Here is a 16,985-nt window from a genome sequence, read left to right as displayed (position 1 = left end):
TGGGTGTTTTCCCTGCTTGAAAGTGCCTTCTGAAACCACTGACACCTTTACTAATCAAGAACCTATCAACCTATGCTTTAAATATGCTCAATGACCTGTTTATGGAAATGAATTAGACAGATTCACCACCCCCTGGCTAAAAAAGTTCCTTGCCTTTACTATTTTGAAGGTGCATCCTTTTCTTTGGAAGTTGTGCTATCTGGTCCTATAAACTACTCTCCTCATAAAGCTTCCCATCCCTTGATCGCAGATGCAGGCACAAGTTGATGAGAGTTGGCAAGATCCTGATGGCACCAACAAGCCTAGTCAAAGCTGTAACTGGGACCTATGGCTGAGGTTACTGTCGTGACATGTTAAGTATCACTGAAAATCACATCCAAAATCCAAAATTACCTCCTTCATAATGTTCCTTCCTGGGAGAGCTTTTATCGAGGGATCCATCCAAAAATCCTTTCCCAATCTCGGACCAAATCTGAAAGCAAACAAAAGAAGGTATCTTGGAGTGTTGGTGAAAAATGGGTGCACCTCGGGGAGTGCAGTAGCGTTGGCAGGCATCCTCAGAATTTGTGGCATGTGTCCCTGAATACCAGGACTACTGGCACCTGTCCAAGGCACCAAAATTTGTTGTATGCATCCAGAATACATGGAGTGTTGCAACACATCCTAGAAAAACATGTGTCCCAGAATAGCTGAATTAGTATCATGCCACTCCCAGCATTGCACACGTCCAACAGGACCAGGTCAAGGAACTCACTCCATTGGTGTGGGAACAATGTGATTGATCAATTTGACAATTAGAATCCAGAGGCTTTAATCATGAAGGCAGAGAGACTGGTTTGAAACCCATTTCAGGGAATATAAATGCAAGGATATGAATAAATCAGCAAGTAATAAAAGTTATCATTGGTAATGGACATGGTTGTAAAATCTTGCCTGGTTCATTGATGTCCTTCAGTGAAGGAAAACTGCAATCCACTCAAATCCAAACCACCCAATGTAATTAACAATTAATTGTCTCTGATGCTCAGTGTCAATTTCAGAGGGAAACACAAAGGCCAACTCTGCTAACAGAAACCACGTCTTAAATTGATTTTTTTTAAAACTGGTTATGATACACATCTGAACTTCCCCCATGTTCCTGAAACCTGCAGTAATTGCAAATTTTGCCTCAGGTGCTTGGAAGTGCAAGTGTACCTGCTTTTTCCCCCAGATCACTGAAGGATGATCACGAATAAGTTTGCCCCAACTAAACATGTGGTTCATTACAGCTGTAGATGGAGGCTGACTGTTGAAAAGTAAAACTGATCTGACAGCATTCCATGGTCCATACAACAGAGTTCTTTATTTGGGTCAGGTCAATAACAATGAGGGATTAATTCACTTGCATGGAAAGATCAGAAGCAAAGTTGAAAACACTGTCACTCCCTGCACAATTGAGCATTAAATGTTGCTCTGATTTCCACCTGAAATACACTCACCAAATCATGGTCCTTCCGGAAGCAGATCACTTCTTGATCATTTTCAAAGTGGCTGCCCATTGCTGAATGTGTGACAGACTTCATGGCAAAGCCCAACAAGTGTTGGCACAGAGGGATGTGCTGGGATTCAGGGTACAATAGCCACTTTGAAACCAGCTCTTCAGCTAGCTGATGGAAAAGCAAAAGGAAGAGACAAAGAGGCATTAAATCAGATCAAATCATACAGACAGGCTCTTTCAGTTACGTCGTCCATCCATGATAATCCTATTTGCCCACATTAGGTCTGTGTCCCTCAACACCAGCCATTCTCAACCTATGAGCTCTGAGAACTCTGCTCAAAGTTTATGGGCAGAGTTTACAGCCCTGTGAAGCAGTGAAGTTTTGGTTTGTTCTGTACTTCTCTTTAAAAAAAAAATGAAATATTTATGTCACATGAGATGAAAAGAAAATAAGACTTTTATTTAAATGTGCTATGGCTCCCAGAGGGATGGTGGGGGGCCATAGGGACCCTGTAAAAAATGGCTGCTCTACAACTTTCCCTTCCAAGTGCTATTAACAAGCTGTAGTTTTATCAGTCGCTAGCACTTTTCTGGCAGTTCATTCCAAATAACCACCACTCTCTACATGGAAAATAAGTCTCTTTGAAATCTCTCCACTTTCATCACTGGTCTGTGCCCCTTAGTTCTAAGTTCTCCTGCCTGGCAAAAAGGCTGTGACTATCCATGTTTTATCAAAACTTTACACATTTCTATGGTCACCTTTAACTTCCTACATTCCAATTAGAATGACCCAGCCTATCCAATCTTTCCTGATAACTACAGGCATCCATCCCAGCAACACCCTGGTGAATTGTTTCTGCTCTCTCTCTCTCTCTCTATTGCTACCACATTCTCCGTGTGAAGGGTGAGCAAAACTGTACCCAATGTTTCAAGAGTGCAACCATGTCCCAACTATTTCATTCAATGGCTCGTGTCTTCTAAATTAAATTCCATCTGCCACCACTCCACCCAATTTTCCAACTGATCTATGTCCTGCCATCCTTGGATAACCTTCTTTGTAATCTTTGACTTAACCAGTTTTTATATTGTTTGAAAACTTGCTAACCCTGGTAACAATATCCTTATCCAAATCATTTACATGTATGCACAAACAACAAGGATCCTCACACTGGTCCCTCTGGGATGCCACTTGTTACAGATTTCCTGCCTTCCATCCCTAGCCTATTTTGTATCCAATTTGCTAACATGCCTTAGATCCCTTGTGCCTTAACCTTTGAGACTAGCATTACTGAAATCCATGTTCACTACTGTCATCAATTTTCTTAGCTACTTCCTCAAAAAACTCAGACTTGTGAGATGATTTTTCCTGCACAAAATCATGTTTACTCCTTCTAATCAGACCCTACCTTTGCAAGGGAACACAAATGCTGTCTCTCAGAACTTCCCTCCCACACATCTTACCAGCCCATAGTTTCCAGGCTGCTTCCTACTGCTCTTTTGGAACAAAGAAGCAGCATTTGTTATCCACTAGTTAAACAAGAAAGTCTGCAAGGGCCCATGCCCAAAAGATTGGCTACCCTTTTGTTCTTATGGATGCTCCATGGCCCACTGAGCTTCACTTTTTAAATTTTTTAAATTTTTCACACAATGAACCATATTAATCAAAGTACACACAAACATTTCCCTCTTGAATATACACAGAGTCATTTTCTCCCCTTTTCCCCCCTCCCTTCCCTCCCTCCTTCCCACCCCCCTCCAAACCCATTAAACGTTCAACATATACAATACAATAAACCGATTAAACAATGTCATCACACAATGAAAATAAACAACAAAATTGTGTCATCTACTTTTACACACTGGGTCAGTTCATTTCGTCTTCTTCTCATTCTATCAATTTAGGGGGTGGAGGTCCGCGGCAGGCCCTCTCCGTTGTGTTCCATGTACGGTTCCCAAATTTGTTCAAATAATGTGACTTTATTTTTTTAATTATATGTTATTTTTTACAATGGAATACATTTATTCATTTCCATGTACCATTGCTGTACTCTCAGGCTCTTTTCTGATTTCCAAGTTGACATTATACATTTTTTTGCTACAACTAAGGCTATCATAATAAATCTTTTTTGCGCTTCATCCAGTTTAAGGCCTAATTCTTTACTTCTTATGTTACTTAGAAGAAAGATCTCTGGATTTTTTGGTATGTTGCTTTTTGTGATTTTATTTAATATCTGATTTAGATCTTCCCAAAGTTTTTTCACGTTCTCACATGCCCAAATTGCATGTACTGTTGTTCCCGTTTCCTTCTTACAGCAAAAACATCTATCTGATAATGTTGGATCCCATTTAACTTCTGGGGCGTGATATATATAGCCTGAGTAACCAATTATCATGCTTAACCTCATATTTATTATATTTCTCATAGTTCCGGAGCATAACTTTTCCCATATTTCATATTTTATCTTTATGTTTAGATCTTTTTCCCACTTTTGTTTGGGTTAATAGCTTATTTCATCATTTTCTTTCTCTTGCAGCTTGATGTACATGTTTGTTATAAATCTTTTAATTATCATTGTGCCTGTAATCACGTATTCAAAGCTGCTTCCTTCTGGTAATCTCAGTCTGCTTCCCAGTTTGTCCTTTAAGTAGATTTTCAGTTGGTGGTATGCAAACATTGTACCATGAGTTATTCCATATTTGTACTTCATTTGTTCAAATGATAATGAATTATTACCCAAAAAACAATTTTCTATTCTTTTAATTCCTTTTCTCTCCCATTCTCTAAAGGAAAGGTTATCTATTGTGAAAGGGATTAGTTGATTTTGCGTCAATAATAATTTTGGTAGTGGTCATTTGTTTTTTTCCTTTCTGCGTGTATCTTCTTCCAAATGTTTAGCAGATGGTGCAGTACTGGTGAACTTCAATAATGCACCAGTTTTTCATCCCACTTATAAAGTATATGTTCTGGTACCTTCTCCCCTATTTTATCTAGCTCTATCTTGGTCCAATCTGGTTTTTCCCTTTTTTTAATAAAAATCTGATAGATATCTTAATTGTGCTGCTCTATAATAATTCTTAAAGTTTGGTAGCTGCAAACCACCTTGTTTGTACCATTCTGTTAATTTATCTAGCGCTATCCTCGGTTTCCCTCCTTTCCATAAGAATTTCCTTTTTTTTTAGTTCATTGAAGAATTTCTCTGTTAAAGGAATTGGTAACGATTGAAATAGGTATTGTATCCTTGGGAAGATATTCATTTTAATGCAATTTACCCTTCCTATCAGTGTTGGTGGTAAATCTTTCCAATGTTCTAAGTCATCTTGTAATTTCTTCATTAATGGCTGATATTTTAATTTGTAGAGATGGCCTAGATTATTATCTCATCTAATACCTAGATATCGGATTGCTTGTGTTTGCCATTTAAATGGTGATTCTTTCTTAAACTTAGTGAAATCCGCATTATTCATTGGCATCACTTCATTTTTATTTGCATTGATCTTGTACCCCAATATTTCTCCATATTCCTTCCATTTCTTATGTAATTCTTTTATTGATAATTCTGGTTCTGTTAAGTATACTATGATGTCATCTGCAAATAGACTGATTTTATATTCCTTCTCTTTTATTTTTATCCCTTTTATTTTATGTTCTTATCAGTTCTGCCAATGGTTCTATTGCTAAAGCGAACAGTGAGGGAGATAGTGGACATCCCTGCTTAGTTGACCTGCTTAATTTAAATTGGTTTGATATATATCCATTTACTGTCACCTTCGCCATTGGTCCCTTATATAATGCTTTAATCCAATTAATATATTAACTGCGCTGGATGGGTCACGTCTCCAGAATGGAGGACCATCGCCTTCCCAAGATCGTGTTATATGGCGAGCTCTCCACTGGCCACCGTGACAGAGGTGCACCAAAGAAAAGGTACAAGGACTGCCTAAAGAAATCTCTTGGTGCCTGCCACATTGACCACCGCCAGTGGGCTGATAACGCCTCAAACCGTGCATCTTGGCGCCTCACAGTTTGGCGGGCAGCAACCTCCTTTGAAGAAGACCGCAGAGCCCACCTCACTGACAAAAGGCAAAGGAGGAAAAACCCAACACCCAACCCCAACCAACCAATTTTCCCTTGCAACCGCTGCAATCGTGTCTGCCTGTCCCGCATCGGACTTGTCAGCCACAAACGAGCCTGCAGCTGACGTGGACTTTTTACCCCCTCCATAAATCTTCGTCCGCGAAGCCAAGCCAAAGAATATTTCTCTATAGGTTGAACCTCTGTAATACTTTGAATAAATAATTCCATTCTACCCTGTCAAAGGCTTTCTCTGCGTCTAACAGCCACTGTTGGTGTCTTATTTCCTTGTACTGCATGGATTAAGTTAATGAACTTACACACATTGTCCGTTGTTCGTCTTTTCTTAATAAATCCAGTTTGATCTAGTTTTACTATTTTTGGTACAGTTGGCCAATCTGTTTGCTAATAGTTTTGCTATTATCTTATAATCTGAGTTAAGTAGAGATATTGGTCTACACGATGCTGGTGTTAGTGGATCTTTCCCCGTCTTTGGTATTACTGTAATTATTGCTGTTTTTCATGAATCTGGCAAGTTTTGTGTTTCTTCTATCTGGTTCATTACTTCCAGGAGAGGAGGAATTAGAAACTCTTTAAATGTTGTATAGAATTCTATTGGGAGTAGGTCCTCCCCAGGTGTTTTATTGTTCAGTAGCTTTTTTAATACATCTTGTATTTCCTCTATTTCAAATGGTTTTATCAATTTGTTTTGCTCCTCTTCTTGCAATTTCGGTAGTTAAATTTTAGCTAGAAACTCATCTATTTTGTGTTCTTTCCCTTCGTTCTCAGTTCGGTATAATTGTTCGTAGAATTCCTTAAATCTGTGTTGGGTTATATGTAATTTGTTTGTCCTTTTTCTTTGATGCCAATACCATTCTTTTAGCTTGTTCTGTTTTAAGCTGCCAAGCTAGTATTTTGTGCATTTTTTCTCCTAGCTCATAATACTTCTGCTTTATTTTCATTATGTTCTTCTCCACCTTATACGTTTGTAGTGTTTAGTATTTTATTTTTTTGTCCGCAATTCTCTTCTTTTTGTTGTATCTTCCCTTGTTGCTAGTTCTTTTTCTGTACTTACTATTTCCCTTTCCAGCTGTTCTCTTTCCCGATGGTAGTCCTTTTTCATCTTAGTTACATAACTTATTATCTGCCCTCTGATGAAGGCTCTCATTGCATCCTTTTGTCTTTCACTGATTCCGTATTTATTTCAAAGTACATTTTAATTTGGCACTCAATAAATTCTCTAAATTCCTGTCTTTTGAGTAGCATGGAGTTTAATTTCCATCTATATGTTCTTGGTGGGATGGCTTCCAGTTCTATTGCTAATAACAGGGGTGAGTGATCAGATAACAATCTAGCTTTATATTCCGTTTTCCTAACTCTCCCTTGGATATGGGCTGACAACAGGAACAGGTTAATCCTTGAGTATGTTTTATGTCTACTGGAATAATATGAGTATTCCTTCTCCTGTGGGTGTTTTCTCCTCCATATATTCAAAAGTTGCATTTCCTGCATTGATTCAATGGTAAATTTGGCTACTTTGTTCTTTCTGCTAGTCTTTTGTCCAGTTTTATCCATCTTTGAATCCAAATTAAGGTTAAAGTCCCCTCCTATCAATATATTCTCCTGCGTATCTACAATCTTCAAAAAAATTTATTGTATAAACTTTTGATCCTCTTCATTAGGTGCATATATATTGACCAAATACCAGAGTTCTGAATATATCTGACACTTTATCACACGTATATCTCCCTGCTGGATCTATTATTTCCTCCTCTATTTTGATTGGTACATTTTTATTAATTAGTATAGCTACACCTCTGGCTTTTGAGTTCTATGATCCTGCCATTACATGCCCTACCCAGTCTCTCCTCAATTTATTGTGCTCCACTTCAGTTAGATGCGTTTCCTGCACAAATGCTATATCTATTTTTTCATTTTTCAGTAAATTTATCAGCCTCTTCCTTTTGATTTGGTTATGTATTCCATTAATATTTATAGTCATATAGTTCAACATGGCCATCTCATACTCTGTTTACATTTCATTTCTGCTTCCTCACCACCACCTTTCCCCCATTTTCATTTCTCAGTTTTCTTTTTTTGAACGGACTGCATGACAACACTTTGAAAACATAAAATACTTCAACCACTCCCACATCTAAAATTCCCTTAACCCCAAGTGCCCCCCCCCTCTGAATCACCCCTTGTCCCTTGCCGGGCAACCACATCTCCCCTCTCCATTTGGATTTGCGAACCAGTTCGCAAGTGTCAACTGATTTCGCAGTGACTGTTATTCTCTCCCACCCAACCCCCTCCAGAAAAGACTTTTATCTTCACGTTACAACAAAGCTCCCCCTCCTTTCTTCTGTCTTTTTCTTTTTTTTTTAAACCCTCCTTTTTCCCCCTTCTCCCTTACTTCCCTTCTTTAGTTCTTACTTATACATTATTTTTACATCTTTATATGTAGTTTGTCGTCGTTCTTCGTTCTTGTTACATCTCTTCATCTCTCTTTCTGTCCTGCAGGCGTTCTGCAAATTCTCGTGCTTTTTCCGGATCCGAGAACACTCTGTTTTGCTCCCCCAGGATAACTATTTTAAGCACCGCTGGATATCTTAACATAAATTTATAGCCTTTTTTCCCCATAGGATTGATTTTGCTGCGTTAAACTCCTTCCTCTTCTTTAGGAGCTCAAAACTTATGACTGGGTAGAAAAAATTTTTTTGACCTTTGTACTCCAGTGGTTTTTTGTCTTCTCTCATTTTATTCATTGCCTTCTCCAATATATTTTCTCTTGTCGTGCATCTCAGAAATTTTACTAAAATGGATCTTGGTTTTTGTTGTGACTGTGGTTTCGGGGCTAATGTTCTGTGTGCCCTTTCTATTTCCATTCCTTCCTGCATTTCTGGCATTCCCAGGACTTTTGGGATCCATCTTTTATAAATTCTTTCATATCTTTGTCTTCTTCATCTTCCTTTTCCATTATATCCATCTTCTGAGCTAACAACTCTTGTGTTTTTTTGTCACTTTCTTCCAATTTTCTTTTTAAGTCGTTCACTTCCATTTCTACCGCCATTACATGTTCTTCCACATTTTCTAATCCTTTCCCTACATCTGTTATGACCAGCTCTATTCTACTCACTTTTTCTTCTGTACCTTTCATTTCACTAAATTCTAGTGTCAACCATTCTTTTAATGCTTTCATTTTTTCTTGAAAACTTTTTTTATCTATGTACTGTCCATTCATTTTACCTCCTATTCCTCTGTGCAGAGCTTGGTGTTCTTCTTCTTCTGTGTCTGCTCTTGGGTTTGTGTCTTCTATTTCTCTTCCTTGTATCTGTGTCTCTTCTGACTTTCTTGTTGAGCTGCTTGTCTCAGTTTGTTGTTTTTTGTTTCATGGCTTCTTGATGTTGGTCCTCTTCTTCTGGGCTAGTTATCTGTTATGTCTCCTGCTTCCATGTTTCTTTCTTACCCCTCCCTTTCCCGTTGCTTTCTTCATCTTCCAGCTGGGAGCCCTGCTGTCGGGCATCTCTCAGCTGTTCGTGCTGTGGGGTTTCACTCCACAGCTGGTCCTCCCTCCCATCGGTGTTCTCCTTGTTGTGCACGTCACGCATGTGCAGTTGTGCACCTCTTTTTGGCTTAGTGAAGCATTTTTGCAGTCCCGTGGTCGGTGGGTCTCGACCCTGCAGGGTCACCACTAACCTCAGAGAGCGGGCTCCTCTTTCCACGGCGGTCCCTGCTTTTTCATGCAGGTAAGACCTTCACCTTTCTTTTCTGGAGTCTTTCCTTTTTTTTCCCCTTTGTTTTTGGTTTTTCTTTCTTAGGTGCCACTTTCTCCACACCTTTATCTTTTATTTGTTGTGTTTTGTGTATCTGGGGCTTTGCTTTTTCTTCACTTTTTTTCTGGAGAGGGCTGGTATTCTCCTACTGGCCACTACTCCATCACGTGACTCCTCGCCTACTGAGCTTCTCCAGCATATCTGTATTAAGCTATCCTCCAGTTTTCTGTTACCTCATCTGTAGCTAACAATGATGAAAAAAAATCTCCCATCAGAGCCTAGAAATCTCTTCCCTTACTTCCCCTAGCATTCTAAAATAGATCTTGTTAGACTCCAGGGTTTATTCACCCCAACATGCACCAACACTTCTGTTTTGAAGGAGACATGCTCCATAACATTAGCATAACCTTTTTTTAAATCTACACCCTCTACATCTTTCTCTATGGTGAATAGCAATGAGTAGCATTATTTTTCAAACTCAGCAGGTTCCTGACAGGACCTGCTTTTTCCTTAGCAACATTTGTTTTTCTCATATACCTTAAAAGGCGTCAGGATTCTTTTTAAATATTGTTTTCAAGACTATTTTATGGCCTCTTTTTGCCCTCCAATTTTTTTTTGTTCTTTCCTATCTCCTCTATGAACCCGAAACCTGTTTTATGTTGATGTACAAAGGTTTCTTGGTACTAGGAAACAATTAAGCAAGTCATAAAACCCATTCAAACAAGAAGCAGAAAACTTTCAGATTTCTTCCAGAAAGGGCTGGTACAAGCAACTCACATAGTGTAGAGGGAGGTTTACTCTGCATCTAAACTTAATGCACCACCTCTGAGAGGGTTTAACACTAGTAAGCTTTGTGTTGCATCCATAATCACACAGCTCTTGCCTTGGGAATGTTTAATGGTACAATGTAAAGAAAGGCTTATTTTATATCTGCAGTACATTCTTAATTCGTATCCTGAATGCCAAAATTGATTCGAGAACAGATGTGAAAACAGATGACAAAGATGGTCATTGTTTCCTGCATGGTTTAATCAGGGTGTACAGTTAATGCTTTGTTACCCTTGATTGTAATGAGTCCAGAGAGAACTGTCACCCTATCAATAAGTTCACAGTTTATTCAGTAAAACTCACTCAGCATCTCTGAAGGAAGTCTCCTTTGCCTCTCTATCTCCTATTGTTAGGGGTGCCAGGCAATGCTCATGGCAACTCTTTGCTTGACTTACAGCAGACAAAAGTTGAAGTACACCATGTACATTACATTTTAATGTATTATTACTTGACAAGGTTCCTTGGAACCTTGACTTGTATTCCCGGGCATTTGAATGACTAAACCAGGCTGTATACTCTCCAAAGAGAATGTGTAGAAATTCCAGACTCCTTGGAAAGTCGAGGTGTTGCTGTGCCTTCTTCACAGTTGCCTTAAAATGCTGGCTCCAAGAGGTCTTCTGATATATGATCATCCAGTAACTTGTAGGTTCTGGCCTTCTTCACCTCTGTTCCACCGATGCAGGCAGAGGGATGGATGTGAATAAAAGTGCTAATATCCTGGAGATGCTCATAGGTGGAAGAGCTGTTGCCCCAGAGGGACACAAGTGCAGGTGTCAAACTGATTTTCCACATAATTGGAGGTTACTTCTATTAATAGCTCAAAACTCTTGTAATTCATTAATAAAAAATGCTACACAGCATGATGCTGGTGAGTGGGAAGGGAGCACAGGAACTGGGGTTCATTCCCCACCCCAGTGAAAAGGAAGGGCACACAGGAACTGAGCCCATACTCCTCCAATAAGTGGGAACAGAACACTGGAAACAGCAACCAGAGAGCCAGATATCAACTGTCAAGATTTTCAAATAGATGGATTGCAAATTATCAGTTTCCCTGACTCATTAGCAACAGGTTGAAAGGGATATTGGTAGCTTCATACATATGAAGAAGTAAGGGTTAAAGGTCAAACTTCAACTAGCAAATTACTGATGAAGCCTGATGTCATTCAATGAGGATAAGCTCATGTAGGATTGTCAACTAGGCAGTATTTACATTCTCCTCTCATTAATGCCCATTCCCTGGCTCTATTCATTGATATCCTGGAGAGCATGAAATATTACTTGTCAGAGTTCATTTGCTGTTTCAGATCCTACAATAATCTGCTGGATCCTCAGCTGAGTTTCTATTAATGTTGTGAGTGGAGGTGACCATTTCCAAAAGTGATGAAATCAATAGACACAATTCACTGCAACACCCAGTTCTAGCTCCTCTGTCAATCATGCACGTTACCCACTCTTGTATAAATGTCACCTTCACACCTAACCCATCCTCAGGCACCAGCTCCTCCATCATTTCTGTCCTAACCCCACTTCCATCCACATGGCTAGCTTCATTCTCAAATACCAACCCCTCTACTGTTTGAAAACACTTTATTTTTAATTTGTTTCTTTAAAATTTAGACATAGAGCACGGTAACAGGCCCTTCTGGCTCACAACCCACTGCAGCCCAAACACCCCAATTAACCTACAACCCCATATGCTTTAAAAGGTGAAAGGAAACATTTCTGACACCTACTATTGGTTCCTCTATTATCAGCACAAAGATCTTCAGCCCCCAGTTACCAAGTTACCATCTCTCACAAAGGCACACTTTAAACTTCAAAATGTCCTCACAGACAGAAGATGGCAGCAGTTCTAATCCTTGCTCTATGAGACATACTAATCCTTTAAAAGATAAATATGGCCTTATTAGCCAAAAAAGTAAGATTTTAATCTTGCAGATATAACAAAGATGTAAAATGAATTAAACCATGGAAGAGAAATCATGTAGAGAAAGATAAAAGGGGGAATTCAAGTCATTTTAAGGAATACGTAAAAAACCTTTGTTACGGGTTAAATTATATTTAATGTTATATATTAATGTCTTTAAAAGTGATAGAATATGGGGGTTTAGTGTAGTTTACCAATACCAGATACTTACACTTCACATCTCATTTGAAATGCAAGAGCTTTGCAAAAGACAATGGGACTGTCTTAGAAGGAATTTTAAAAAGCAGGTCAAATAAACAATCCAGGCTCAAATTGCTGATAAAGATCTTCTGAGGTTCTGGTTCTGGTTTTTACAAGAGGTTCTGGTTTTTACAAGGGGAGTGGGGGGGGGGGGGGAAGAGAGAGAGAGAGAGAACTGACTTCGACAGTGCTTGTGGATGACCCCATTTTGAAGATGAGTTGTGAGTTCTGAGTTCAGCCTGTTGAAAAACCCTAGTAATGTTTCTCCTGAAACAAGAGGAACTCTGTGGTGTCCTGGAAAAAGAGGTTATCAGTTGGAAAACCCATGATGGGGCATGTTTCTTTAGCAAAACAATTAAGTACTGATCGTGGGAAATTAGTTTGTGTGTGTCCAACAAGCAGCAAATCTCCCTATGAAGCCAACTAGAATCTTCCTGAGCGGTAACTATTAACCTTTATGAACATTCATAAATGTTACATTCTGTGCACAGTGTAAGAATTGCCTGATACTGGTGAACTTGGAGGAGTACGATTGGATTGTGAATCAAAGAAATTTCATGAACATTACATACACGTGTGCTTAGGATTAGAAGGGGGTTAAATTAGGTTAAGTTAATAGTAAAAAGTTAAAGTTTGATCCTGTTTTTGTGTTTAAAGAAAATTAAAAGCAACTTTTGTTTAAGTAACCATTTACTTGGTGAATTTCAATTGCTGCTGGGCTTTGGGATCCTCTGGACTTGTAACACTCTGCAGATAACAAGTTGATGGCCAAAGCTTTTATGAATACCCAAAAAGTTAAAGAATCACAAATGAATGCACAAATCATTTAGGGATGATGCAGTACCCGATTAGGAAGTTGAACCTGTTGGGCCTAAACACCTTTCTCTGTAACTGGATCCTTGACTTCCTGACTGACCATTACACTGAGCACGGCCCCCCCCCCCAGGGCTGCGTGCTCAGCCCACTGCTGTTTACCCCACTGACCCACGACTGTGCATCAAGACACAGGTCTAATCACATCATCAAGTTCACTGATGACATGATCTTGCTAGGGCTCATCAACTTACAGAAAGGAGGTGGAATCACGAAAAGTCTAGTGCAGAGACAACAACCTACACCTGAATGTCAACAAAACAAAGGAGATGATGGTGGACTTCCGGAGAGTCCAGGGGGAACACTCTCCGCTGACTCAACTGTCGAAGTAGTCAAGAGGACCAAATTCCTTGGAGTGCACCTGGCAGAGGATCTCTCCTGATCCCCCAACTCAAGATCCATTGCCAAGAAGGCCCAACAACGCCTTTATTTCCTGTGGAGGTTGAGGAAAGTTCAGCATCCAACCTCCATCTTCTCTACATTCTACAGGGGATCCATTGAGAGCATCCTATGTAATTGCATCACAGCCTGGGTTGTGAAATGCACCATATCAGAACCAAGTCCTTGCAGCAGACAATAAAGACTGCTGAGGAGATTACTGTGGTCTCTCTCCCTGCCATGATGGACATTTATAACGGACGTTGTTTGCGGAAAACCATAAACATCACGAAGGATTCCACACACAGGGGAAGTCATGAGATGTGGAGGACGTAGGATCCTAAAATTCCCAGGAAAATAGAAGAAAATGATTATTTAGCTAAAGTAAACAGATTAAAATACGAAGGAAGAAGATAAGAATAGTTCATTTACTTTTTAAAATGCCTTTGAAGAAAGGAATTGTTGTTGATGGAGCTGATGAAGGTGTTGTTCCTGGATATGAGAAGAGGCCTTTGACGCAGAGAAGTCTCAGATCTTGAGAGACAACTAAGGACCATCAGAGAGTTGCTGGGAACCAGCAGTGTTTGTAACCAGCCTTTCGGATGATGAAGATGGCGTTGGGCCAAAGAAAACAGATTCTTTAAACAAGGTCAGAATGTCAAGTTTGAGTGAGAGTGGATTTCTGTGCTGAATTGGCAAGTGTTGTTGAACAAGGACAGACAAGATTTGGAGAGGTTGCTTCAATCTATGAAAATGTTAAACAAGTTAAATGTAAAACTCTTCTTTGGCTTGGCTACGCGGACAAAGATTAATGGAGGGGTAATGTCCACGTCAGCTGCAGGCTCGTTTGTGGCTGACAAGTCCGATGCGGGACAGGCAGACACGGTTGCAGTGGTTGCAAGGGAAAATTGGTTGGTTGGGGTTGGGTGTTGGGTTTTTCCTCCTTTGTCTTTTGTCAGTGAGGTGGACTCTGCGGTCTTCTTCAAAGGAGGTTGCTGCCCGCCGAACTGTGAGGCGCCAAGATGCACAGACGCTATCAGACCACTGACGGTGGTCAATGTGGCAGGCACCAAGAGATTTCTTTAGGCAGTCCTTGTACCTCTTCTTTGGTGCACCTCTGTCACGGTGGCCAGTGGAGAGCTCGCCATATAATACGATTTTGGGAAGGCGATGGTCCTCCATTCTGGAGACGTGACCTACCCAGCGCAGTTGGATCTTCAGCAGCGTGGATTCGATGCTGTCGGCCTCTGCCATCTTGAGTACTTCGATGTTGGTGATGAAGTCGCTCCAATGAATGTTGAGGATGGAGCGGAGACAACGCTGGTGGAAGCGTTCTAAGAGCCGTAGGTGATGCCAGTAGAGGACCCATGATTCGGAGCCAAACAGGAGTGTAGGTATGAGAACGGCTCTGTATACGCTAATCTTTGTGAGGTTTTTCAGTTGGTTGTTTTTCCAGACTCTTTTGTGTAGTCTTCCAAAGGCGCTATTTGCCTTGGCGAGTCTGTTGTCTATCTTGTTGTCGATCCTTGCATCCGATGAAATGGTGCAGCCGAGATTGGTAAACTGGTTGACCGTTTTGAGTTTTGTGTGCCCGATGGAGATGTGGGGGTGCTGGTAGTCATGGTGGAGAGCTGGCTGATGGAGGACCTCAGTTTCCTTCAGGCTGACTTCCAGGCCAAACATTTTGGCAGTTTCCGCAAAACAGAACGTCATGCGCTGAAGAGCTGGCTCTGAATAGGCAACTAAAGCGGCATCGTCTGCAAAGAGTAGTTCACGGACAAGTTGCTCTTGTGTCTTGGTGTGAGCTTGCAGGTGCCTCAGATTGAAGAGACTGCCATCGGTGCGGTACCGGATGTAAACAGTGTCTTCATTGTTGAGGTTTTTCATGGCTTGTTTCAGCATCATGCTGAAGAAGATTGAAAAGAGGGTTGGTGCGAGAACGCAGCCTTGCTTCACGCCATTGTTAATGGAGAAGGGTTCAGAGAGCTCATTGCTGTATCTGACCCGACCTTGTTGGTTTTCTTGTTGGTTTTAAATGTAAAACTAAGACTCTAAAAAAAGGATAAAAAGAACTCTGATGGTGAATTGAAACAGATCGTATGGGAAATATGGGATTATATCCAAATGATGTGGAAAGAAATAGATAATTTAAAATCTGAGGCTAAAGATATGAATGAAAAATATGAGCAGTTATCAACAAATGTGATGGAAATACAAGAACAACGGAATGTGAAGTCAGAATTTTATGAAGGCTTGTGAAAAGGATGAATGTACAAAGGAGAAGTTGAAAAAAGGGAGTCTGAAGTTAAGAAAGAAATTATTGAGAGGAAGATAAATTCTGAAAAAATTGATAAGATGGAAAATGTTAGTAGAAGAAACAACATTAAGATTGTTGGGTTTGAGGAAGAAGAAGAAAAACATGACAGGATTCAGTTTCTCCAAGGATGGATACCCAAGGTTCTGGGGGTAAATCAATTTGAAGGTCCAATTAAAATTGAGAAAGCACATAGAGATCTCACACCACGACCGCAATCATATGAGAAACCTCGCTCTATAGTAATTAAGTGTTCAAAATTTCGAGAAAAGGAAAAGATTCTAGCCTTAGCAGCAAAAAAAGTAAGAATAAAGAAAAATCTACTTGAATATCATGGTTCAAAGGTTTTCTTTTACCTGGATATTATTGCACAGCTGTTGGCAAAGAGGAGACAGTTTAATGAAGCCAAGAGAAGTCTTTGGGAAAAAGGATTCAAGTTTACATTACGTTATTCAGTGATGATGAAGATTGTATTACCGGATAGCAAAAATATGTTTTTTTATGGATTGCAAACAGGCATCAGATTCTGTGGAAATTTTACCTACCAATAAGCCGAGTAAACGAGAAGGAATTATTTGCAATGAGACAATGGCCTAGTAAATTAGAGACTCTGTTTTGATGTAATACCTGGGAGGTGAAGTGTGCCGGAGTCCATCAGCCGCTGTTCATGGGCTCGTTTGTGGCAATGAGCCACATCCCATATAGAGGGGGGTGGTGCTTTTATCTTTAGCGCCAATGATGGGGGAGGGGGGGGGATGGTTATATAGATATATATATATCTATGAATGGAGTTGTATGGATGTTTTATTCTTTTAGAGAATTAATTAAATATTGAATTTAAATTGGATGTTGGAGAGATGTGAGATTTTTAATGGATATATGATTAATTAGGGTTATTGTTAGATATATTGGAATTTAACATTAGAATTGATTTAAAATATGAGGTTTAATTGAAATTGAAAAATAACACTGAATTCTTAGATCACAGCCATAATTAAATTAGATTTGGGGAAACTTTGTCTTTTACTAGGCTAAGTAAATGAGAAATAATTATTTGGAATGGGGCAATGGACTAGTAAACTAGAGACTTTGTTCTGATGATG

At 39.8% G+C, this 16,985-nt stretch overlaps 1 protein-coding gene across 1 annotated transcript in view; it reads right to left on the bottom strand.

Annotated features, from left to right (window-relative positions):
* The window catches only part of cyp20a1 (cytochrome P450, family 20, subfamily A, polypeptide 1), a 72,425-nt gene that overhangs the window by 21,287 nt on the left and 34,153 nt on the right, over positions 1 to 16,985 (bottom strand). The window contains exons 5-6 of the mRNA XM_069934324.1: positions 1,479 to 1,646; positions 394 to 472 (exon numbers count right to left, since the gene is read on the bottom strand). Coding sequence (XP_069790425.1) covers positions 394 to 472; positions 1,479 to 1,646 — 247 coding nt within the window. The remainder of the gene's footprint in view (positions 1 to 393; positions 473 to 1,478; positions 1,647 to 16,985) is intronic.

Source organism: Narcine bancroftii, chromosome 4 (assembly GCF_036971445.1).
Source record: "Narcine bancroftii isolate sNarBan1 chromosome 4, sNarBan1.hap1, whole genome shotgun sequence".
Lineage (NCBI taxonomy): Eukaryota > Metazoa > Chordata > Chondrichthyes > Torpediniformes > Narcinidae > Narcine > Narcine bancroftii.
The sequence above is the reverse complement of the archived record's forward strand: the minus strand, read 5'-3'. Positions and strand labels throughout refer to the sequence as shown.